Raw genomic sequence first — 26,023 nt, 5'->3', positions numbered from 1 at the left:
TATCTTCAAGTTGAGCATTACCAAGCCTCTTGTGTTCTTGGTGATGGAATTTCTCTCAGCCTTTGTTGACCAAGGCTTGCTGTTTAAGATTTCTAGCTCTTTTTGCAGTAAGCTGGATTTCAGGTTCCCACAAATACCACCATCAGCTTTCATCCACACTGATAGTTTGTGTATGAAATAGTGTATATGTATGTACTCAGACAGTGTTTATTAATCTTCACAACATTTTTTTCTTCAAATGACCATGAATTACTTATAGTAGATTCCTAACTGCACTTAAGCGCATTTTATTTTCACTTAACTGTCTATAGGAGTCTTAAATGGAGACTTAAATGGATGGTCTTAAGTGGATTGGGCACTTAAATGAATAGCCTTAAGAGGATAGTCTTAAATTGATAGTCTTAAGTGGTCTAGCAACTTAAAAATAGTCTCTTTCTTAAATGGAGATAAGATTTCAATCTTAAAATGTTGCAAATGGACCACCAACTCAGATCTGCATAATTAACAACTTCCATGAAGAATGTGGCTACAGACATCCTGTTGCCTCTCTCATTTAAATCTTTCCTTTGCATTTTCATCAGATAGAAACAGGGTCCAATTCCCAATGTAAAAAATAAACACATTAAAGAAAATTAGTTTAAGCATCATTACAGTGTACATACATAAGAGTCTACATTTTTAATGGACACTTTCTAAACAACATTTAAGTAGAAACCATAATTTCTCTGTGTGGCTAATTTGACCACACATATTGCAAACTGTTTTCATTTTCCTTTATTGTCCTCTAATGAGCTCATCAAGAGTATATAATTAGTGCAGTAAACTGCATAACACAGGCTCTGCCCTAAAGCAGCCAAGCAGAGTTCTTGCTTAGCCTCCTCTCCCACTGGAACTCAGTGCTGTTAATGGACCATGATCAGTAGGAAGTATATGGAGGGATATGCTCTGTTTCAGATAGCTTGTGATCTCTGGCTTGAAGCAGAGGGCTATCACCATCTGTACTGACACACAAATGAAAGTTGTTCTATCTCTTTTTAATGAAGCTACTGAGGTCAATTAATAATGGCTTTGGATGCCTGAAAGACATTGAATGACTGTGCAACTGGATTCTATAGCAATTTCTCTGTGTATAAAAGTTTTAATATTTTCTGCAGTAATCCTAGAATTCTCTGCTAAAATCTGAACCTAGTAGATATAAAGATTCAACTTATCAAAGTAAGAAAACATGGTAGACACTTAAGGAAGGCACAAACACAGATGTAAATATGGTGTAACACCTAGCTAGATTTCAGTCTAGGTGTCTATAGAGGACGCTGTACTTAAAAGCGATCTTTTCCTTTCCAATGTACAGCGTATCATAAAAACCCAGCACTTTGAATAAACAGGCACCTTGAAGACTTAAGAATCTGGTGTTTAAGATGCATGACATGTGCTACACTGCTGTCAAAGATCCATAAGATAAAGAGATTCTCATGTAATAGCTAAGTTATCATAGAGAAATCTAAATTTTGCAATCTGTTTCCTGCAGGAGATAGCTACATTAATACAAGGAATTACAGACCTCCTCTGGTCTTGTCCCAGTGTTTTTGACACCACTAGACTCCAAAACGTGGAAAACTGTCCATAGCCCAGAAGCAGCACTGTAGTACCACCTTTTCTACTTCACGGCTGGCATTAACCTGCTGTCTTTAGGTATGGCACAGGCTCCACATAGGCAAGTTTTACAATACTTTTACAAGCTAAAAGTAAGAAATTTCTTCCAGAATAGAAGGTTATCATGTGTGCATATCCACTAATATATCACAAAATTGCAGAATCACAGAATATGCCGAGCTGGAAGGGACCCACAGGGATCATCAAGTCTCTCTTAGTCCTGCACAGGAGCATCCCCAAGAGTCACATCGTATGCCTGAGTGTTGCCCAAAGACTTCTTGAGCTCTGTCAGGCTTGGTGCTGTGACCACTCCCCCAGGGAGCTGCTTCCAGTGTCCAGCCATGCTCTGGGTGAAGAACCTCTTTCTAATATCCAACCTAAACCCCACTGACACAACTTCAGCCCTTTCCCTCGGGTCCTGTCACTGGTGGCCACAGAGAAGAGATCAGTGCCTGCCTCTCCTCCTCTCACAAGAAAGTTCTGACTGCAGTGAGGTCTCTCCTCAGTCTCCAACAGTCTGAACACACCAAGTGACCTCAGCAGCTCCTCATACAGCTTCTTTGTGTGTGTGTAAGTACACATACACAGTATGCATACATGCAATCAAAGTCCACAAAACCACTTTTAGATCTTTTCCTACTATCAGCCAATCATGACTAGTAGGGCAGTGCTTAAACATTGTGCATGTGAGTAAACTGACAGAAATATAAGGCAGAGAGCAACAAAAACCAGTAAAGAATGCATTGAAAAACAAGAGGAAAAGGTCATCTCAGTTACAGTGAAATCTGACATCCCCATTCCTCTCCAATCACTTCTTATTTATCAGAGCCTCATGGCAAAATAGCACTCTGAGGAGCTTCTCTGGGAATTAGTTTATTAGGGGTCTAATCTTCATCTGCAATTAATCATGTAAAATCATATCACCACTTTAATTTTAATCCCTGCTGTTCATCTTCTACAGAACAAAATATAGATATGTGACATGGTGGATACAGTTTGCCAATTGAGTAAACAAAATGTCTAGTAAAAGTTAAAAAAAATTGTTTCCAAATAAAAATCATTATGTAAGGCTAAGGTACCATTATAATTCATCTTCCAGTGGTTATAGCAGATTTTTAAATTCCACACCACATTTAAAAATTTTGGAAAATGGAAAAAAAAAAAAAAAGAGTAGCTTAAGAATACATATATGTAACCATTGTTTTTAGAATTTGCTTATATGTTAGATTTTTCTGTAAATAAATAAATAAATACACAACAGCATATAAATTACAAAGACTCATAAAGATATTTTTGCTCCAATTAAATATTTAATTTGTTTTTATTTTCTGCATAAACATTTGCAAATAAAATGGAAAATATATAAAGTAATATCAACCAGTACTAAAGATACACAAACAAACGCCCTAAGTTTATTACACAACAGTAGGGAATTGCCTGTCACATTCTTTCCCAAATGACATTGCAAGCAGCGCTAGATTTTAAACAATGACTTAACCAGTCATGAATCAAAAAGAAAAAAAATACCTCCGATTTAATGTGTTATTCTACTCTGTAACAAAGCTGTTATTTAAAATAAACCACAGAAACTCTTCAAATAATGTTTTCCAGTAAGCAAAATTCCATAAAGTTTACAAATCAATGTTTATGGAACTGCATAAAGAGTAATAATTCTTTGAGTTTTAATGAAGCATTATAAAATGTCTCAGATTTTTTATATGTTCTCATATCTAAAGTAGGAAATCTGGATTTCATAATGTTTTCATCAGAGAAGGAAGGAGAAAAAACCTGCACTTAACTACAATGTCATGATATACCTGCAGGTTCTCAGGAGTGAAAGAGCATAAATACTGATGAAAACAAACTGGAAGTGTAGAAAACATCTAAGTTAAAATAAATTTAAACCCTACTAGGTCAATATATTTATAGTTGCATTTCGAGGTTAGATCTACATTAGAACTAAAACAGAAAAATGAAATTGCAAGTAATCTGTTTTTTTCTTGAGAGCAATTTATGCAAAAAGTTTAAAAATCAGACTGTTACTTTTGAAATAGAAGATTCTACTATTGTGAATAATTTTTTTATTTCCAGCACTACAATTTAAAGGTTGTAGTGTCTAACTAGTTATTAGTGTCTACTAATTATTTGTCTAACTGAACAGTTACTTCAAATATATTTTCCCTCCAACAGTGCTGCCATTTATATAATATTTTAAATTAAAATAAATTCCTTACTAAGTAAGGTATTGAAATAAAATTAACACCTCTCTGAAGACATTTAACAATAACTATTGTGCAGATCAATGTAGATCATTATAGATTTTCTTGTCATTTACAGGCTTTAATATATGGAATTTGTACACTTTATATGTGCTGCACAAGAGACTCTTGATTTTAACAGTGTCATTTCATCACATGTGTACTCACCCAACTGCTAAACTTTTATCTCAATCCCAGATGTTTGTCTGATTTGGAAGAGCATTCTCAGTTTCTGCCTGTATTTGAGACTTTCCCAACACACAATGGGAAATTGAAAATTTGTGGAAGAAGTTAATTTCAAAAGGAAGTCACATCTTGAAAGAAGTGCAATGAAGTAATCCAGTGGGAAATGATATAAAAACTTCTGAGACTAGAAAGTTACCTAAAGACAGAGCTGAAACAACTGCAGAACTTGCCTGCCATTTTTCAAGAGTTCTCAGAATTCCATTTTTGCTCATATTTTAAACCCCCCCAGTCCTACTGTGGAAGATAAACAATCATAGTTTAATGATAGAAAGATGATATAGCAGCAGCTAAATGGGATTTCTGACCAGCAAAATACCATAGAAGAGGTACAGTCTGTTCCTGGCCTGGGGAGGGGCAGAAGTCACACAGAAAATTAAGTAATAGGAATTAAAGCAATATTGTGTACTCACATCTACTTACAATGTGAAGATAACGTTATGTAAAAGGAAACATAATTCATAATTAATATATGCATAGCTAAAATCATTAGTGTTCAGATAAATGAATTTGTGGCCTGGTGCCTATCACTGCATCTGATAATGTGGGCTCTTGCATTTAAACACTTCTGCTTTGGTTAGCATCAGATTCAGCCTTCCCTTTATGAAATCCCCTGGCTCCCCTGGTCATTTGTTTCTTTGGGATCAATAATGATAAAAAGTATTGCTTCAGTGTGAATGAGGGTATGCAAACTGGACCCATTGCCTTATATGGCTCCTTTAAATAAACAGCGTCACTTGCCATTCTAAAAAATGCAACCAAAGGGATGTTTTTCTTCTAATGTTGGTGAACGATTGCACCAGACAAAATGCTAAATATTAATAATAGGAGAGTAAACATCTGCATAATCCTGCCCTTGAATAATGTACTTTGTATGTTTGATGGCACTCATGCAAGCAGAACAAATATCTTTCTTCTGTGGTAGTGAGAAGTACTTTTGTTATATCAAAAGTAAAAGAACAAAAAATATAAAAATAGACAAAGCACAGTAGCTTAACTGACCCCTGTTTTGCAAAATTAGCTATTACAAAAAGGGTTTGATATTTTTTATTGCATTATCCAGATTCTCAACCAAAATACAATCATCTTTACACATAAAAAGACCCCATCAAATATTTTAACATGCAACTTTTCTATCATATTTGCTGTCAGAATTTCTGTGTCTAATTAATGCAAACCCATAAACAGAGCAAATCAATGAAGAATCTGCATATATTCCCGCCATTTAACAAACACTTTTTAATCGCCATAGAATATGCAGACAGTTTAAAGGAGGGATGATATTTGAGGACCATTGTTTGTTTAACAACTCAGATTGACAAGATGTCTTGATTTCTTTTACGAATCTGTTGCACTGTGGGATTTGCAAATCAACAGCAAAACAACATGGATACTACCCCTCGAGAACCCCTATGAGTGCCAAGAACCTCCACCAGTATAAAAGTGGCAGAAATAACAGAGTCACCTCCTATGCTAAATTTTGCCTACATTTCCACTCTATCCAACCATATCTAGCATATCAGGTGTTGAAAGAAGGTGGCTGTAGAACTGTTTCATTTGTAGGAAAGGGACAAAGAAAAGGTTGGGATATGCTGGATGCTAAATTCACAGAAAAAGTACTGAATTATTCACACAGTAGTACATTAATAATTGTAAAGCATGAATCCATCTCATATTGACATTCTAATCATTAAAACAAATTAAAACTGCCCTGGAAATAACTGAAGTAACATTTTAGTTACCTAAGGAATAAACTTTTGGAGTGTGTTTGTCTTCCTGGGGCCAATTAGCAAAAGCATGCTGCATAGCACTTGGCACTATCTTTTGGGCCACCGGTGACATCTATCTGACACTCAGAAAGAGATTATTATGGTTTCAGTTCTCTCTTCAGTTCAGAGTGTCTGAAATAATGACTTGAGTCTAGTGCAGCTCAGCAGGGTGGCATTTACCCAGCCTCCAAACTAGGAGTGGAACAAGGATGGCGTTGAGGGTAGAACCAAGACCTCTGCAATGGTAATGAAACTGTGACTCAGTCATGCCACTTTGCACAGGCTTAAACCCATGTCAGGCACAGTGCGAACAGTTAAGCAACAAGGATGACCACGGATCAGTGCTTGAACTGTTTTTGGTTTTGGTTGTTTGGTTGTTTTTTTTTTTTTTTAATGTAGCAGAGAGGATATAGCCTTATTTTCTCCCCTGCAACCTGGATCTAAAACAATGCGGGGAAAAAAAATTCAGTCACAAATCAGTTTTTAGTATAGAAGCTAAGCATGAAAAATCCAAGAAGAAAATACTGTGTAGTATCACGCAGTGTATGAATAATGTATGCTAACTTGTGTATATTAAGGAGATTTCTACACTTTTGAAAGTCAAAAATTAAATATCCTTTTTTGTGAGAAAAAGAGACTGAAGAATACGGCTTTACAAAGGAAATGTGGAAAACATTAGTGCCTAACTCAAACAGGAAAAAGTGGTCTAGAAAGTTTATCTCACCTACTATCATTTCAAATGTTAAAATCAGAATTCCACAAAATACAGTTTCAGACTCCCTAAATTATTGTTATTTAAATTCACTTCCATTTATTAAATTATGTGCATCAACAATGTCTTACTATCTTAAAAAGTCCTATTTTAAATAAAGGTGTTTAATCTATCCATCTTTGGGAACAACAATGCCTCTATTACTGTTTTCAAAAGCACCCTAGATAATCGTAGTGATAGCACCCTAAATCCTTCTTTGTAGAGCTGCATCAGCTCTCTGTTAAATGAAGACAGAATAAACCCCCCTTTCTTTTAATTCACTAATTTTAATTCTTTGAACGTGTAACTATTTACTCATTTCCAGGCTATTAACACATGGTTGTAATGGTAAGATTTTAGAATGGCAGATTTTCCTTTTTTTGAGAGCTAGGACTTAAAGTACATCTATTTATTGTGATTATTTTGTAATCTTCAATAACTTTACAAAAAATAATCTCTAGGAAACCCCAAAGTCATCCTTGCAAAAAAACCAAAATCCCCTGAGAGATGACAGGATAGATAAGGTATGAGATATAGATTTTACAGTAACTCTCTTCTACTCAAGCTTTCCATTTTGAATATTTCACATAAAATAAAATAATATGCAGTGTTTATAGGTTTTGCTGTCTCTATTGCAGGATAGATTAACCAAATCTAGGTTCATACAACAAAAGACTAGCTGTGATACACAGCCTATACTTAGTGTAGGGTATTTCTATCCCACTGGCTTTGCACATCAGCACATACTGGACATTTAGATATGTAACAAAATACAATGTCAGCAATGTAGGTATACACATTCTTAACTCTCCTTAATCCTGTTAGTGTTAGAAGTGTGACTTGAAAATATTCCTAAAGAGACATACCATTTTACAGTGTTTAATAAGTTATTCATTGTTCCCATAACTCATGTGCAATATTTGTGCAATATATGAAATGCTTATGTTAACTGATGGAGCTAAGACATATATTTAGTAATGAAAAAAGATAAAAAGATGACAATAATATTTAAGACAAGACACAAGAGCCGTTATAATGAATAAAAGCAAACCAGAAATAACCTTTAACCATAAATCATAAATAATGCAATGTAATATGTTCAAGCATTATATATTCAGTCCTAAGAAAAAAATTCACAAAAATTAGACCTTATTTGGTTCACTTCCAATTCAGAACTCTCTAGTTAGTTCATGTACTAGAGGGTTAGGAAGTAAATAAAAGAAAACCTCAAAATTAACATGTAAAGTGGCATGATTTTTGCTGAATAAAATCTGAACAGAACTATATTACATTTCATCATGACATATTAAAAGGTCAAATCCTCAGAGTTATTTTCATCAAAACGGAGATTTGAGCACATATTTCATAGCAATTGGGACTCTATTTCTACATTATTTCTTTAGATAACTTTGTTAATTATAGTTCACAAATTTCTTTGCTTCCTGTAAGAAGTGATACAAAGAATGATGCAGACACAGACCACAGCTGACAAACACGCTGTTCAACTCAAAAGGAATATGACTGTGCAAAACAGAAAAAATCTTGCATTCAGTGATTTCAACCTCTCATATTGAGAATTTGACACTTGGGCATTTCACAATCCTCAGTTCCAAGTAAGGTCTGCATAATGATGACAAATTGGAGTCCTTAGTCAGTATTATTCACATGCAGTTTATGATCCAGAGATGTCCTAAAGATCTGGGATATGACTGAAATTACAGGTCAGAGCCCCAGAAAAGAGGACAGTAAATTCTGAAACTATATTAGATTGCCTCAGAGGACAGAATAGGAAACAAATAGCAATCTGTATTTTGCATGTGTCTTGGATTAAGAGTATTATAATGCTAATGTAAGGGTTTTTTTCATCTTACTATTTTCCAAAAAGAAAAGCATCTGGAAAAAAAAAAAGAAGACTTGGAATACTCTTTTTGCATGAATATATACTCTACTATTTATATTTAAATCTGCATTACACCTATACTATGTATTGCATTCAAGATACGTAATATTTTGACACCTAGTTATCAAGGATTTGTGTTTGTTCTAAGTTGCAAACAAAATACTTATCCTCCAGCTGGCCCCACAAACAAATCTCTGCTCCTACCTCAAGTTTCATGAGTTTCTTTGGGATTCCATACAAGAAATAATGATACTTCACTACTTACCAGTTTCAGACAGGGTACCAAGAATACTTTCTATAAGTTTGATAAGTTTCTACAAGTATGCAGAAGAAGAGGTCCTTTGTGAAGGAGAACCTTAAAGGTCTAAATTTATTCTCACCCTAAATTTAGTTATATTTGACATATTGTCCCAACTGTATAACAAAGTTGATATATGAAGAACTTAGTTTTCAAGAAGATAGGAAATAATCTCTGCATCTCCTCAATAGAACCTTGAATTGCTAAACCCATAAGAATAATTTAAGGGGATCTTCACTGTAGATATGTCTTCATTAAAAAAAAAATCACACACATACACAAACACACACATCACATTTTCTTGTTCCATCTGTGCACACACAGTTTTTCAGATGGTAGGTTCTCAATTTTCCTTTTCACATACAAATATGGGTATGCCAATCACTCCTGATTATTTAAGTTTGCTGGATACATCTCTTTGTGGGAGGCTGTGACACGGTAGTTTCCCTATAACCACTATTTGTTTACAACAAGACAAAAAACATTACAAAAAGTATTCCAAAACAACAAAATCATTCACTTTCATATCTGGTTTCATCACAATGTTTGCATTACTAGTAGGTAGTTATATAAGGTAGGTGTGAGTTCATTTTACAGTAAAGATCTTTAAGAACAGATTCTGGGGGCCAACAGAATGACTCCTGTAGCACAGGGAAACCATCTTTTCACAATGCCTATGGTAACTGTGCTGCTGTTCAAATAACATACCACACAATGTTTTTTACTACAGGAGCTGCAACTCGAATTACTCATATGTCTCACATTTATTTTCCTTAGTTGTAATTGTGAACATCTATGATGATTTGCCTGCTATGACCACTCCACTGCTTAGCCTTGATCTGCAACTGACATTTTTGTGACAATAGATGAAACTACTAGGACAGTATGTTTCTCTCTGAGATCTAATACATGGACAATTTATTTACCAATGTTAATTTTACTTCCTAGTACAGCTAACCTCTCCAGGTTCTTCCTGAAACCAGTGAAGGCAAGTTCCTCCAAAGATGAAACTTAATTTTACATATCCAGCCTTTCTGAATACGTTCTGTCTCTTTCCATTGCAAGTCAGGAATACAGCATATAATTTACAGTTTAAAGTATAGATCAGCATTTAACATCACACTCTTATATTTGTCAGTGCACATTTTCATTAGCGCACAGTTCTCATTAAACCAAAATACAGCCACCTAAAGAGAATTATACCATTTCCTTGCATAATATTTCCCATGGTCAGATGGTTAGATTTATTAAATATGTAGCTTAAGGCTACATTATACTTGATAGACAGCTTAAAAATACTTCATCTTCTCTGTAATACTCCATCGTATTTGCTTTGTTTGAGAAGGAAAAGTTAATTCTTAAAATATATTTAACTTCTTTTGGTGTCGTCTGCTGAAGCACTCTTCTTTCTTACACAAAAACCTTGACAGTAACAGTAAAAGAGCAAAACGAAGAATTTTTATTCTTTAACTTGGATGAAAAATAAAAACAGAAGTCAAGCCTTCTGCAATGCTGACATAAAGCACAAGGAGATTAGGAAATGCATGACACATGGCAAGGAATGCTAGAAAGAAAAAAAAGAGGACTGACAAACAAATACAAAGGTGAGGTTTGTGGAAGGAGAACATTCTTTGAGTAAAAATTTCCATTTTATGGATCCAGTTTCATTCCTCAAATGAAACTGTTAGAATATGTGTTCTGTTTCTTATACTTTGCTAGTTACAGAAAAATTATGTATTTTTATGTGCAATTGGAATTTCTGCTCACTTAAAGTAGATCAGTGAGTAAATAGATGATCATTTTTTGCAGTACCCTATACTTTAATGTAATAGAAATATATGGAATATATTATAATCTAAAACTAAAATTTAATTCCAAGTCACAATCCCTAATTGAGTTCAATGACACATCATAGCTATGCAGTTATACTAATACAGGGCTTAAGAATCAAAGTCAGGGACCTTGGATCATGAATTCATCATTGATAGAACCACACAAATACATCAGAAATGCATCTGCTTCTGTCTTGGAGAATTGAACATTAAGTAAAAAACAAGAAACAACATACCAATACCCAGGGATTGTTGGGAATGTATAAAAAAATTACTGTTGACACTACAGGAAATTGATTCAGAATATCAATGTCTTAAACAAAATCCATCATTATGAAAATAGAAAAAGCACTTTGCAGTGAGACATGAGGTATAGTACTATTTGACAACCTCTGCTCTGTATATTGGCCAAAGTTCTTGCCCACATAATTCAGCCATAAATGGGTTTCTGATCACTGGACTGGAGAAAAAAAGGCAGACAGCAGCAACAGGTAACCCCATCACTGTCATGTGTCAACCGACCTACAGGGCAGCTTGACAATTACTAAATCTGAAAAATTATTCCCGTCCTTAAGTATGTATTGATTTAATTTCTTCTCATGTACTGTGTCAAATCTTTTTTATTAGAAACTGCATCACAATACATAAAACAAAGTGAGAAGTGAAAGGGTTGAATGCTAGTTTTGGCATTCCTTCCTTTTACTGAATGCTTAATTAAGATTTAAAAGCCAAAATATCAGGGAACCTAACATAGTGTACAAGTGGAAAGTCTTAACATAAAAAGGTGAGGTTTGGTTTGGATTGGCTGATTGGTTGGGTCTGGCATTCCTCCCCTTGAAAATATAAGAAAATATAACTCCTAGCTGAAATTCCTAGTTTCTGAATTAGATGCAGAGACTAGTAAGCAAATGCTCTGATGATAAATGTTTAATCTACTTGACCTAATTCTTAAAGAAGAAAAGTCAAAAGGGTAGCTCTCAGCTAGCTAGTATAGTTCTGTCAAAGAAGCAAAGATTTCCATGTGCTAATTGCATCAGCATGGGAATGACCAGATGATATTATAACAAGAATATATATTTTTACTGGTGTGTCTGAAAAGGAGGATGATGGATGTGTAATTTAAAAAAAAAAAAAAAGGATCAATAGTCCAAAGCTATGGGCCACACAAAATCAATTTTGTTACCCAGAGTGTTCTTCAAAAACTATGAAAAAAGCAACATCGTGAAATGAGATGAAATTATATATCAGAATAATAACTGAAAGACCTGAAGCACTTTAATCACATGAGTATTTTGGTGGTTTAATCACTCTGCAATATTTATGCTCCCACTGGTATCTTTCCATTATATGGGGCTTTAATCTGTTTTTCTTGAGGGCAAGGAGAGATGCCACAAGTGAAATTGTCATACATACAAGGAATTCCCTCTCTTTCCTGAGCTTCTCTCTCCCCATTACCTGTTTTTCTCATTTGTTTGGGGGTTTTGTGTTTTTTTTTCTTAATTTAATATAAACACAGAAAGCCAGGTGCAGAGCCAATTTAGGCAATTTTGGCAACATCGTACTGATTTTCACAGAAATAGTTTTCTCAGAGCAAATATCCTAATTGAGCACACAAATTAAAAAATCTGCAATAAACAAACAAAATCAGCTTTAAATTATTAAATGAACACAGATTTCAGATCTATATTTAAAACAAAAACTATGCTACCTTAATAAATGTGACAAGTTGAAACCATATGTCTCCTCAAACTTAGGCAAATTTGTTTGCAAACACACATAAAAATAGAATAATTATTCAGAAAACAAGTATTATTTAAGAATTACCTAATGTGTGCTTTAAAAGTAGTTCTAAATGAAGCAGATAGTGCAAGTCCAACTGAAGAAATCACTTCTCAGACCCAGCAACCAACTGCAAACCAACTACATGAAAAACATGGAAATTAATTACCCAGAAGAAAGGAAGAACTCATCGGAAGGTAGTCAAATTTTTAACAATCTCGATTGTAAAGGGCAGATCCAAAGAAAGCCTTAATGTCTAGAGAGGCAGACTGGTCACCTACAAGGCACTTGTAGGTGTCTCGACTTTGCAAACTGAATCAGGAGCCTGAGAAGAGTGACAAAGAAGTTCCTAAGGAGCTGCTTACAGCAAAACAGCTGAAAATGAGAAGCACATATGAAACTACTCCTCCAAAGTTTACAGGATTTTAATCAGAATTGCAGAATGGAAGTTCTGATCTACCAAAGGCAGCTGGAGAACTGTGAACCTATGCAGATGTAATTCCACCAAACTGGGACTGAACTACCTGATTATGTGGGTTGCATTTTCTAGATAAATCTGTGCCAGCCTGCACCATCCCTCATGGTGTCATTCCGTTTGGTTCAGCAGAGTTCAGAACTTCTACCCAAAGAAGAAATTATAGGTGAAGCAGTAACACAAGTCAGACAGCAGTTGAGAACTGTGAGTTCTAATTCAAGTTGCACAATTGCACATGCATTTTATTAAAAATCCAAAAACCAAATATAGAACAATAGAACAGTTTAGTTTGGAAAAGACCTTTAAGATTATTAAACTATCCCTGTCAAGTTCACCACTAAATCATGTCCCTAAATGCCACATCCACACATCTTTTAACTACCTCTGTGGTTGGTTTCTCCATCACTGCCATGGGCAGCTTGTTCCAGTGTTTGACAACACTTTCCATTAAGAAATTTTTCCCAATATCCAGCCTAAACTTCCCTGACACAACCTGAGGCCATTTCCTCCTGCTACTTAGGAGAAGAGACCAACACCTACTTTGCTACAGCCTTCTGCCAGGCAGTTGTAGAGGGCAATGATGTCCCCTCCTTTTCTCCAGGCTAAATAACCCCAGGTCTCTTACTGCATCAGACCTGTGCCCCAGACCCTTCACCAGCTCCCTTGCCTTTCTCTGGACATGCTCCAGCACCTCAATGTCTTCCTTGTAATGAGAGGCCCAAAACTGAACACAGATATTGAGGTGCAGCATCACCAGTGCCGAGTACAGCAGGGCAGTCACTGCCCTGGTCCTGCAGGTCACACTATTGCTAATACAGGCCAGGATGCCATTGGCCTTCTTGGCCAACCAATGCCAAACAGGCTAGAAACAAAGCTGCAAGCAAAATAAATTAGAATGACTATGCCTGCTGTGTTTTGATGTTAGTATTGCAGCTATGCATTGGATTTGCTCAAAGCATGCCTACACTATGAACTTCTCAGTAACTTAAACGCTTCCCTGTCTCTTTTGGAGGCCAGATACACACCTGCTGATATTAAGATAGGTATAAGTACTCAGAATAAGCAGACTTACAGATACTACTGCAATTCTACTCAAGTCTCGTCCTGAATGTTCAAATCATCCTCAAACATAGGATTTCCAAAGGTAATAATTTCCCATAGAAACACAAATCTGACAAAAGTATTAAAGCAAAGCATGATATGAACTCTTAGTGACAATTATGATTCACTGACATACATGCCCACACTCCTGGTAATTAGTGAAAGATCAGATTAATTGTCAAACAAAATGCTGATTGAAGCCTACAAACCCTTTCAGGTTATACCCATTTTACAGCTGTTTGCACTGAAGCACAGGAAGAATTTGATGTTTTTACTATTTCACTTGTCCATGAATTTTCTGTGAATTCAGAAGTCTGAACTCACACACAACCTATTTGTCATTCAATAGACAACTCTCATTTCCTTGAGTCATCATACTCAAAAAATTAAAACCTGAAAAAGGAAAAATAAAATACAGGATGTAATGTATCACCATCTGACATGGGAAGTTTTAATTTTTTTTAATCCAAAATTCGAGATGCTGAATTAATTAGACTATTAACACATTAAAAGTAAGTGCTAAGTGTGAACAGCATCAATTTAATCACAGCTGAGTCAGTTTTATTTTCCACAACTGGTGCTGTATTTTCAGCTAAGAAATTAGATAGTAATTAGAAATTATTCAGCAATTAAGATCTAAGTGTGATGATTAACTCAATGTGTTATAGCGTACCTGACAGAGTTGTGATCATACATTAGAAGTTTTTTATATTATCAGTTTAAAATCACATGCTTCCTATTAAAGATACCGAAGCAACAAATGGTCCAATATAGGTGGGTCTTGGTATCTTCTAATTTCTTTTCTTCAGGGTTCTGATGGCCTTTTTGTAACTCCATGTGCAAGAGTGGTCATTGAATCAAAATGAGATTGACAAGTATGCAAAAAAACATGTAAGACAACATCTTATAATGGTTGAGGATCATTTTCCTGTATATTTAATTAGAATATGAAACATTATTTTGGAATACTTTGGCAATCAAGATGAGATTCTTGACAAAAAACCCCACAAGACATTTTTGAAAAACATTATTAAAGACCAGCAGCTGATTTCATAGAAGAAAATTTTTTTCATGTTCTTAAAAACATTGAAATAAATTTATTAAAGAAATATTTGTATAATTATAATTCATAGGAAGCCTGTTGAAATAATATCATTAATTACATTTGGGAACTACAAAAATATATTTTGTTTCCCGCTAGTAAGATAATAACTTTTTTGGAGTGTGATCAATTTATCCTTATCTGCTTTAAAAGCTGATTTACTGGCAGATTCCATTTTGGGAAAACAATATTTTTCATTAAATGTTGATGAGTTAGAACATTCTGAATCCTTTTGTGCTAAAGTTATATATTGGAAAAAAACCCAGAAAATGTATCTAAACTAATGTATTCACTCAGATCTATGTTCTCATGGTGGTTTTATTTCTTTGAAGTACATACCCTTAAAGTCACATCAGAATCTTTGGTTTTAAATTTCAGAATTTATAACTGATGGAATTCAAAGAAATCTTGGAAATAATGAAAAAGCTTGAAAAATATGCATAGGAATAGGAAGAATAAGTGTCACAATGAAGCATAAGAATAATTTGAAATCTTGATTTAGTACACATTTTATGGTCCTGCTCTGATAGGACTAGTGTACTAACATGGATTAATTTAGCAATAATCTTATGGTATTAGGTTTCTTTTATCCAAATATCAACCATGAAACAACTGTGGGAATCTCCATGTTCAGTTTAAAAGAAAAAAAAAAGAAAAAGAAAAGCTACAGCATCTATCTGCTCTTATTAGCAGGGAACCCTGAGAAAAGTTGTATGAGAATAATCTGAAATCTCAAAGTTCACAGGAGAAATTAAGAGAATCTCAAACACATTACTTTGCCAAAGTTGATGGCAAAATGTAAAGTACTTTAGAACAGGACTGACATTCCTTGTGAAAGGACTTTTATATTTCCCAGTGAAATAAGCAAACAGTTGAAAAGTTCTGGGCAAGAAATTTTCTTGAGAGCATATTCAATCACATTAGAGGATAATTGCTGCTTCTTACTAATAACCATGAACCACTTGAAGGAGCGTCACTGCCACAGGAATACACAAGCAGTTCTAAAAATACTCAAAATCCACTACTTGGAACTCTTGTACCTGTGGGTACAATGTTTTGCTCTTGCCATGAAACATGAGTCCTTCCTTTAGCATCTAGGTGGTACTACTGCATTTTGTACGACAGAGTTCTCCGAAGTATGTGAAGTACCTTTCAGACAAGAGAATGTTTCCCCTGAGTGAAGTGCATGTAAAGCATGCAGTATAATCCTTCTGTGTGGCTTCACACTTAGCTGAATGCTACGACACAGCTACAGGGGGTATTCTCAGTCATACTTTAAAATCTGATTTTCAAGGACTGACTACATAGGTCGAAGCCATCAGAAGTTTATTTTAGCTTTAAGTTATTGATAGTGTCAAGGCATTTTTACTGCAGCCAAAAGAAACTTGGGCTTTAGTCTGCTGTATTACCCCCTTTTGCCTTACAGTGACTGAAACAATTCACAGACAAAATTATCATGCTAGAGAGGTACCTTCTACAGTTCACTTCACACTTCTCTCTCTGAGGCATGCAAATTTTAAAAATATTTTGTTTTCATCTACTCTACGTTATTTTATCTGCAAAACTGCTCTTGATCACTGCTGAATAATATAAATTGTTCACTTGAAAATATTCTGTACATGAACTGATGAAGTACAGGCATTAAAACTGCTTGGATTTGACAGCATAAAATAGTTGTTAAACTAAGTCAATGAAATCTTCATCTACCAGTCAGGTAAACTAAAGAAGGGAATTTTGCTCTTCCTACTAGTTTAATCTTTTAAATGAACAAGTTTCTGCTTCAGATATCGCTCTCGTATAAACACACCTTAATAGCAAATTTCAGCCTCTGAAGCCTCCTGGTTTTTTTTTTTAATATTTTTCTCTTCTATTTGCTTTTGAAAAAGAACAAAGTTATTTTATTTATTTTAAAATTGTCTCTACATTAGGTAATTATTACATTAACAAAAGACAGCTTAGAAAGTAAGGCACAGAGAAAAAGGGGTTTGTGATGCAAAAGGATCATACTTTCATTGTGAGTCTATGCAGAATTTTCTTTCCCTTTAACAAGATTTAAATGAGTTTCATAAGAGTGCATTTACCTTACACATTTAAACTCCAGTGGCATTATGGCGTTTATAATAAGACTTAGTAAGCATTATCATGACTTCTTTTGTTTCTTATATTACATAGCAGCAAAAGTGCATAATAGTTCTGTATGTTGGGAAGCTTGCTTAGAGACTGCTGGTCCCCTCCCAGTCTGTAGAGATTAGGCAAACACTCCTGTATCTCAGCAGTATTCCTCTTCCTCAATCACTGGAAAGCTTTAACCCTTTTTGGGAGAACACCCTGGCCAGCTGGTGAGGATGCTCTCACTGTCTCCACCACTAAAGACACTACTGGCAGCATCACCAACAGAACTTCGCTCTTTGATGTCTTAATGCTCTGCAACAGGGCACTGGGGAACCCAAGTGAAAAGAAATGCCTTCTGCAGGCCAGAGTTTAAGTTCCAGTGAGGGCACAAATTCAAACACACCAAACATGACTTGTGCGCCAAAAAGCCTCTTGCTCACTAACAAGACTCTCCCAAAGTTCGTTGCTCTCTCCTGCGGCTTTCACACAGACTGTCTCAGGAGGGTTGGCTCTTCCCCTTGGCATTTATAACACAGGTTGCATTGATTTATTTTAAACCTGTATCTTCTAACTCAGATAGGTGAGCATGTTCTAGATGTTTTCAATAATTAAAACTTTTAATTTATTTTTCATCAATACTCTCCTATTTTTAGAATTTACAAAAATTACCAACAACAATGACCCATGTGTACTATTAAACAGGCAACAGACCCTTTTTAATGACATTTCTGAACTCATGTAAACCTTTGGTATCTAAAGAATTTGGAGCTGGAAGTTCCAGAGCTTCACATCACACCCACTGCATGAAGAACCATTTTGGTTTGTTCTGACCTGTTCAGCAGGTAACTTGAACTTAAAGTAAGTTGACCTTAATTTGGTAACAATGCCTTTGTCTGTTTGTTTGTTTTTGTTGTTGACAGTTTGGGTTTTGGGGTTTTGTTGGTTTCATGTTTTGATTTTTTTGTTGTGGTTGGTTGGTTTGTTGATTTGCTTTAGTTGTTTATATGTTGGCTTTTGGTTCTGTTTTTTTTTTTAATATTCTCTTGACTACAAGTTTGTTTAGTGCAAGTGATATTCACAGATGCTGAATTCAGGAGAGTTCCTTTCATCTGATACTGTTCTAGTGGGGTGGCAATGACTAAAAAGTGGCTTCTCAGAGCTGACTTAATTCTGGACAAACTTCTGCAGTGTTTGACTCAATGTCTATTGACTGAATGCAATTCTTACAACTCCTGGAAGATGAGTCACAGTTTTTGCCTTCTCAAGCTATACAGAAAAGAGGAAAAAAGAGTGTACACTCCACTCCCTCATCTTTCACCTGCATGAACACAAGGTAGAGAAAAGAGCGTGGATCAATCTCTACAACTTTCTTATAACTGAGAGCAAACACCTGCACCTTAGTTGCCTAGTAGCTTATGGGACACAGAAAGGAGGAGGAAGCGAGCACGCATTTTTTTGTCAACCACCAGTGAAGGAGGAACAAAATATAACCTGCTTGAGGCAGGAGGAGACACAGATATTCCTCATCACCCACATGCAAATACTGAATAAGTTGAACAGTTTCATATGGTCAGCCTTGCAAATAGTGTCCATTTCGTTCCTGGTAATACTGCCCTTTCAAATCTTTTATTTCTAGAAAAGTAATGTCTTAATAAAATCAATTAATTTTGAGCTATTACTTTTCATTTCTTCCCAAGATTTTAGTTCTTAAATGCCAAAAATAATGATTTAGTGTAGTTTTATATAGGCACAAACTCACAGAGTACAGATCTTGTGCAAATATGTTGAAAATATGTTTTATTTTGCTCACAATACAATCAAAACTGAAGCTATATTTAGATTATGTTTAATGCCTTGCTAAGGTATGTACCTGGTTACACATGAGCTTTTCCTATTATTCATCTGAAATCACTGTAGGAAAGCCTAGTCAAGAGAATTTATGGGCTATGTCAGACTGAAACCTGGAAAAAAGCATGTGTGCTATATTCATTAATCAATGAGAGTCCTTTTAACAGTCTTATTTTGTGCCAGATACTGAAATTAGATCAGTTAAGGGGGAATCTTCCAACTCATAAGGAGCCCTACTGAAATTACTTAAGTTCAGCCTACAGATTTTACTCATAATCTTTCATCTCATAACTTTTAGAAAGCCACAGTTGTCATCTGAACTACGTTGTGTTTATGGAAGTCCATGTTACTGCACATTTCTCACTAAGAAAAACAAATTTGCAGATGTAAATGTATTTAAAGAGATCTAAAATCTAAATTTCATTTAAAGTCAGTCTTTGAAAGGGCATTTTTCAATCTGAGGTGAATCTTATACTCACTGAAGAGTGAGTATAAGATATTATATTCTGTAGTAATGCAAACAGGAAGTATAATAGGAAGGAGTCCTGCAAAGAACTATTAAAATGCCATGAATTCCGAGAAAAACCTCTATTGAAAGATTGTGAGGAATTAAGTTCTCTTCATCCACATGGTTGCAAGTCAGGAACAGAAATTTTAAATACAGTAACTCAGTAGATAATTGAACAGATAAGTGTAGATAGTGTTACTACCAAAAAATACTTTAGATATTGGTTAGGCAAAAACAAGATACATCACATTGATTTCAGCTGGTGACCATGGTGCAAACGCATTCAGAGTATAAAGTTCTCATAGTACCAGTTATTAAAGACTGAAATTGACAATAGAGATCTGTACTACAAAGAAAACAACACACTTAACTGTAGGTACAAATTAGTTCTAAATTTCTCTAAAATAAAACCTGCTAAGTGTGCAGTAATAACTTCAAACTTCACCGTTTTGCTAGGTATTACGTAACTTGAAATTTTCTAATGAGGAGTTTTCTTGAGCCTCAAATTAATTAGTTTGATCTCTACTTTTATTTTTAATCTTTCCTAAACCTTCTGGTTGCAGTGAATTGCTTGTGGAGAGCATAGAATGGAATAAAACAGCTGCACTGAACTACTGTGTTGGAGGGAGGAAGAAACCTTCGCAATTTATTAATGTATTAAAAATATTGTTACAAAACTTTACAATTTAATTATTGGAAGATTATAGAACTGCTTCAGTGCTTCTGTACTGTGTTAAACAAACTGTACGTGCAAGGAGTAATAAATGAAATTGTTAATTTCAGTGCATCCTTAGGGAATAGTAAGGGGGGAGTTTGCATTATTTAGAGCTCCAAATGGATTTGAGTTTATATACAGTAATAAATCTTAACTACATTGTTAATTAACCCTGCCTCAAGCCCCTTTTTTACCTCAGGAGTTGAAAGACAGTGTCTGTTAGGATAACTCACCATTCATATGCTTAAAGATGTTTAGGACTGGGAGAATTTGCCGATAATAGGGCACCAAGGCCTCCCCCACCATGTCAGCTGATGCCACCAGGTGCTGGAGGATTTTCAGTGTGCTGATGAGGACCTTTCGGTTACGAAGGTTCAGTGCTTCTGTGATGCAAAAAGAACAACAGGCAGAAAGCAGAATTAATTTCTAAAATGTAGAGGGAGGGGGAGGAGTCCTCTAATGGACAAATTTAATTAAACTGTACTCTGCCGGGGATTGTAAGTGGGTCTTTATTAGCCCAGCTTTGAAAGATGGATTGCAGTCCTGATGTTATAAAACACTGCCTTGTCTGATTGTTATTTGTTCCCACAATTTGTGCTGACTCTTCAGTAACCCAAAGAATGCAGCTCATTATTCTCTCATGCTGCCTGTGTTACACTGGTGTGGTCCAAACAAATGAAAAATAAATGTTCAGTAAGTACCATTTGGGGCCAATGGAACTGTACAACTGCAAGACAACCTGCAAAGGTTGACAACAGACACATTCTAGTGCAACAATTAGTGTTTGTATGTTTGTACTCGTTTATTTCACGATCATTTTATTCATTCAACTAACAATTCCTACTATTCTGAGAATCAGTACAATGAAGCAAATGTTTATAGAAAAAAAAACACACAAAAAACCCTTGTAGGCTTTTTTCAAAAGAAAAACACTCTAGAAAGAAAAAAGATTTTGTCTAGCCTACTTAGATTTTCCTCTTAGCTTTCAGTGTCATGGTTTTAATCTTATGACACGATGACATTTCATAAATACCTTTTGTTTCTCTTCTAATTTTACTAAAAGCAAGTACTTTGCATTCTCTTTCATAATTAAAAATGAGTCATGCTTGAAATATATTTTATTTTCCTTGCAAAATCCATCACTTTATTAAAAAAATTATGCAGCTGGAAGCAGTTTTCAAATTTGGTATGCTATTATGTATTGGTCTAATTCTCCAGAGTTCTGCCCACTTCCATAAATGTTTACATCATTGCACAGAGAAAGAACTGAAAAAGATAAGCACATATTCACTGCTGTGTTTTGTAATCACAGAAGTATATAAACATGTGATTCAACATACCATAATATGACGTTAATTATAAGCATTTAGAAAAAATTGTAGTAAAGAACACACCAAAATCTGAAGAGGAGTTATTAACAACTGCTTCAAGAACTGCCTTTTCAAAATGAAGTAATTGGATTGAAGATGTCGCCAGGAGCGTTGGAACTAGATAATCTTTAAAGGTCCCTTCCAACACAAACCATTCTATGATTCTACAATTCTATGATTCAGTATTTCTGGTACTGAGTTTTGTCAAGGCATGAGAATGCCTTTTCATATGGAATGAAGTGGTATTCTCACATGGGAGCAATGTCAGTTTTTTCCAACTCTTTAAGCAAATGCACTGTACCACATCCACTTCTGCTTCTTATTGCATGTCTGCAGAGTGTTAGAAATCAGAATTAGAGCTCCAAAGCAAGGGCAGGGCAGATAGGTTGTGTGAACATGTAGAGACAACTCTTGAAAATCAATTAGCACATAATCTCCTTTATGCCTCTTAGCATGATTTTGACCAATGTACTGAAAGTACTGTTAGACAACAGTTAGAGAGCCAAGGCATAAAAGTACTATTGCATATCATAGGGATTCCAAGTTAGAGAAGCGCTGCTAAATGCAAATACAGACCGAATTCTGTACTTCTTATTTGCTAGTCCCTATTGTAGCCACCAGGCTACAGTTAATCTCATATTGTCCCTGAGCGTGTCAGTGTGTAGACAGGAAGCCCACCAATGCAGCATGCTAGCACTAAGCTCCAGCAAAAGGGCTGGCTATTCCAAATTATGCTTTTGTGGGTAGATGTTCTAAGGCTGTTTTAGCAAAGAGAGACCTCCCCCACAGATACAATTTTAAAGATAGGTCCAAGACTCAGGTAGGAAAATATTCTCACATAATTCATTTTCATAAAGGAGCGACTAGAAAAGGAAAGTCTGGGGTTCCAACATACAGATTTATTCAGGACTAAATTGTCATACACATAAAGAGTAGCTAACTGAACTAATAGGGAAATTGTCATTAACACTTGTATCTTAAGTACAATAATTATGTCATTCACACAAACATAAATGAATATTTCTATTCACTTTTATGAATTAATTAATACAAATTAATAAAACTGAATATTCATACACACACTAATTATGAACTAAAAGACATTAAAATTAATCATTGACAGAAATCAGAGCTTCTTAATCCTTAACTAACGAATTATACCCATTTTCAGCAATAGTTCTTCCTGATTGTAGAATCTATTCTGGAGGATGAGAAGCCTTATTTTGAGGCATGCAGACTGTGTCATGTAAGTGGAAATGGCTGCCAGCTACCCTTAGGAAGAACTTTTGGGTGGATCCCATTTGATGCCATAGACTTATCTCTGCTTATGTGGTGTAACAGGTCCCTGACCTTTTTCTCTTGGATTATAGTGTCTCCATTCTGCTTCCCATCCATGTCTCCAGCCCAGGGGACTGGGTATTGCAAGAACAACCAGTTTTACTACTCAAGACTGAGGCAAAGAAGTCATTAAGTACCTCAGCTTCTTCCTCATCCTTTATCACTATGCTTCCCCCTACATCCTATAAAGGATGGTGATTCTCCATCTATTCTCCTTAGCCCTCTTTTTGCTGCTGATACATTTACAGAAACACTTTCATTGTCTTTCATGGCAATAGCCAGATTAAGTTCTACCTGGGCTTTGCACCTTCTAATTTTCTCCCTGCATAACCTCATGACATCCTTCTGGTCTTCCTAAGTTGCCTCCCCCTTTTTCCAAAGGTCATAAACTCTTCCCCAACCCCGTTCACTCAAGCCCATCTGCTTGCTTATATTTTGACGCATGGGAAAGGCCTGCCCCTGCACCTTGAAGATTTCCTTCTTGAGGAATGTCGTTTTGTGTACCCTTCAGGACTCTGTCAATCAGGCTCCTAAACAGGTCTGCTCTCCCTAAGTCCTAGGCAGGAGTTCTGCTGACCTCTCTCCTTATTTCTCTGAGAACTGAAAACTGTCATTTCATGGGGGGCTACAAGCTCTTCAGAAAAGACAGGCAGGGAAGGAGAGGTGGAGGGGTGGCTTTATATGTTAGAGAGTCTCTTGACTCTGTTGAAGTTGAGGTCAGCAGTGACGAGGTTGAGTGCCTGTGGGCCAGAATCAGGGGCAAGGCCAACAAGGCTGACACCCTTGTGGGAGTCTGTTACAGACTGCCCAACCAGGATGATGAAGGGGATGAATTATTCTACACGCAGCTGGCGGATGTCTCAAAATCTCCAGCCCTTGTTCTTGTGGGTGACTTTAACCTGCCAGATATCTGCTGGGAGCTTCATAGTGCAGAGAAGAGGCAGTCAAGGAGGTTCCTGGAGTGTATAGAGGACAATTTCCTTCATCAGCTGGTAAATGAGCCTACCAGGGGGAAGGCCCTGCTAGACCTGTTTACAAAGAGAGAGGGGCTGGTAGATGATGTAGTGGTTGGAGGCCGCCTGGGGCATAGTGACCATGAAATAATAGAATTTTCAGTCCTCAGGGATGTAAGGAGAGCCACCATTAAAACCTCTACCTTGGACTTCCGGAGAGCAGATTTTGGCCTATTCAAAGAACTGATTCAGAGCATACCCTGGGAAACAACCCTTAAAGGCAAGGGGGTCCAGGAGGGATGGACATGTTTTAAGAGGGAGATTTTGAATGCACAGCAACAGGCTGTCCCAGTGTGCCGAAAGGCCAGCCGGAGGGGAAGACAGCCAGCTTGGTTAAATAGGGAGATTCTGCAAGAAATAAGGGATAAAAAGAAAGTTTACAGACTATGGAAAAAAGGGCTGGCTACTTATGAAGAATTTACAGATAGAGCTAGGTCATGCAGGAAAAAAATTAGGGAAAGAAAAGTGGAATTTGAAGTAAATTTGGCTATTTCAGTTAGGGATAACAAAAAGTCCTTTTATAAATACATTAATAACAAAAGGAGGGGCAAAGAAAACCTCCATTCCCTGTTGGACTTGGAGGGAAATATAGTTAAGGAAGATGAGAAGGCTGAGGTACTTAACACCTACTTTGCCTCAGTTTTCACCAGTAAGACAAGTGGCCCTCAAGACAACTGGCCTCTGGAGCTGGTGGACAGGGAGAGGGAGCTGAATAGTCCTCCTGTATTCCAGGAGGAAATAGTTACTGACTTACTGAGCCAGCTGGATCCTAACAAGTCTATGGGACCAGATGGGATCCATCCCAGGGTGATGAGGGAGCTGGCAGAAGAGCTTGCCAAACCGCTCTCCATCATCTTCCAACAGTCCTGGTTCTCTGGGGAGGTTCCAGATGATTGGAGGTTGGCGAATGTCACCCCAATCCACAAAAAGGGCTGCAAGCAGGACCCTGGCAACTACAGGCCTGTCAGCCTGACCTCCGTGCCTGGCAGGGTTATGGAGCAGTTCATCCTGAGTGCAATCACACAGCATCTTCAGGGTGGACAAGAGATTAGACCCAGCCAGCATGGGTTTAGGAGGGGCAGGTCCTGTTTGACCAACCTGATGTCTTTTTACGATCAGGTGACCCACCTGGTGGATGAGGGGAAGGCTGTGGATGTGGTCTATCTGGACTTCAGCAAGGCCTTTGACACTGTCTCCCATAATATACTCCTGGAAAAGCTGGTAGCCCATGGCCTGGACAAGTGTACCCTCTCCTGGATTAAGAGCTGGCTGGAGGGTCGGGCTCAGAGAGTGCTGGTGAATGGAGCTGCATCCAGCTGGCGGCCAGTCACCAGTGGTGTTCCCCAGGGGTCTGTATTGGGTCCAGTCCTGTTTAACATCTTTATTGATGATTTAGATGAGGGGATTGAGTCCATCATCAGCAAATTTGCTGATGACACCAAGTTGGGAGGGAGTGTCAACCTGCTGGAAGGCAGGAGGGCTCTGCAGAGGGATCTGGATAGACTTGAAAGATGGGCTGATTCCAGTGGGATGAAGTTCAACAAGGCCAAGTGCCGGGTCCTGCACTTTGGCCACAACAACCCCATACAGCGCTACAGGCTGGGCACAGAGTGGCTGGAGAGCAGGCAGGCAGAAAGGGACCTTGGAGTACTAATTGACAGGAAGCTCAACATGAGCCAACAGTGTGCCCAGGTGGCCAAGAAGGCCAGTGGGATTCTGTCCTGGATCAAAAATAGTGTGACCAGCAGGACCAGGGAAGTGATCCTTCCCCTGTACTCTGCATTGGTGAGGCCACACCTTGAGTACTGTGTTCAATTCTGGGCCCCTCAGTTCAGAAAGGATATTGAGGTGCTGGAGCGGGTCCAGAGAAGAGCAACAAGGCTGGTGAAGGGACTGGAGCACAAGTCCTATGGGGAGAGGCTGAGGGAGCTGGGGTTGTTTAGCCTGGAGAAGAGGAG

General features: G+C 36.8%; 1 protein-coding gene across 3 annotated transcripts in view; it reads right to left on the bottom strand.

The window, feature by feature from the left end:
• The window catches only part of PACRG (parkin coregulated), a 228,692-nt gene that overhangs the window by 73,258 nt on the left and 129,411 nt on the right, over positions 1–26,023 (bottom strand). For all 3 annotated transcript variants that reach the window (XM_071549422.1, XM_071549420.1, XM_071549421.1), the window contains one exon: positions 20,578–20,727. In XM_071549422.1, coding sequence (XP_071405523.1) covers positions 20,578–20,727 — 150 coding nt within the window. The remainder of the gene's footprint in view (positions 1–20,577; positions 20,728–26,023) is intronic.

This window comes from Pithys albifrons, chromosome 2 (assembly GCF_047495875.1).
Source record: "Pithys albifrons albifrons isolate INPA30051 chromosome 2, PitAlb_v1, whole genome shotgun sequence".
In the NCBI taxonomy this organism is placed as follows: Eukaryota; Metazoa; Chordata; class Aves; order Passeriformes; family Thamnophilidae; genus Pithys; species Pithys albifrons.
This window is presented reverse-complemented; position numbering and strand designations above follow the sequence as displayed.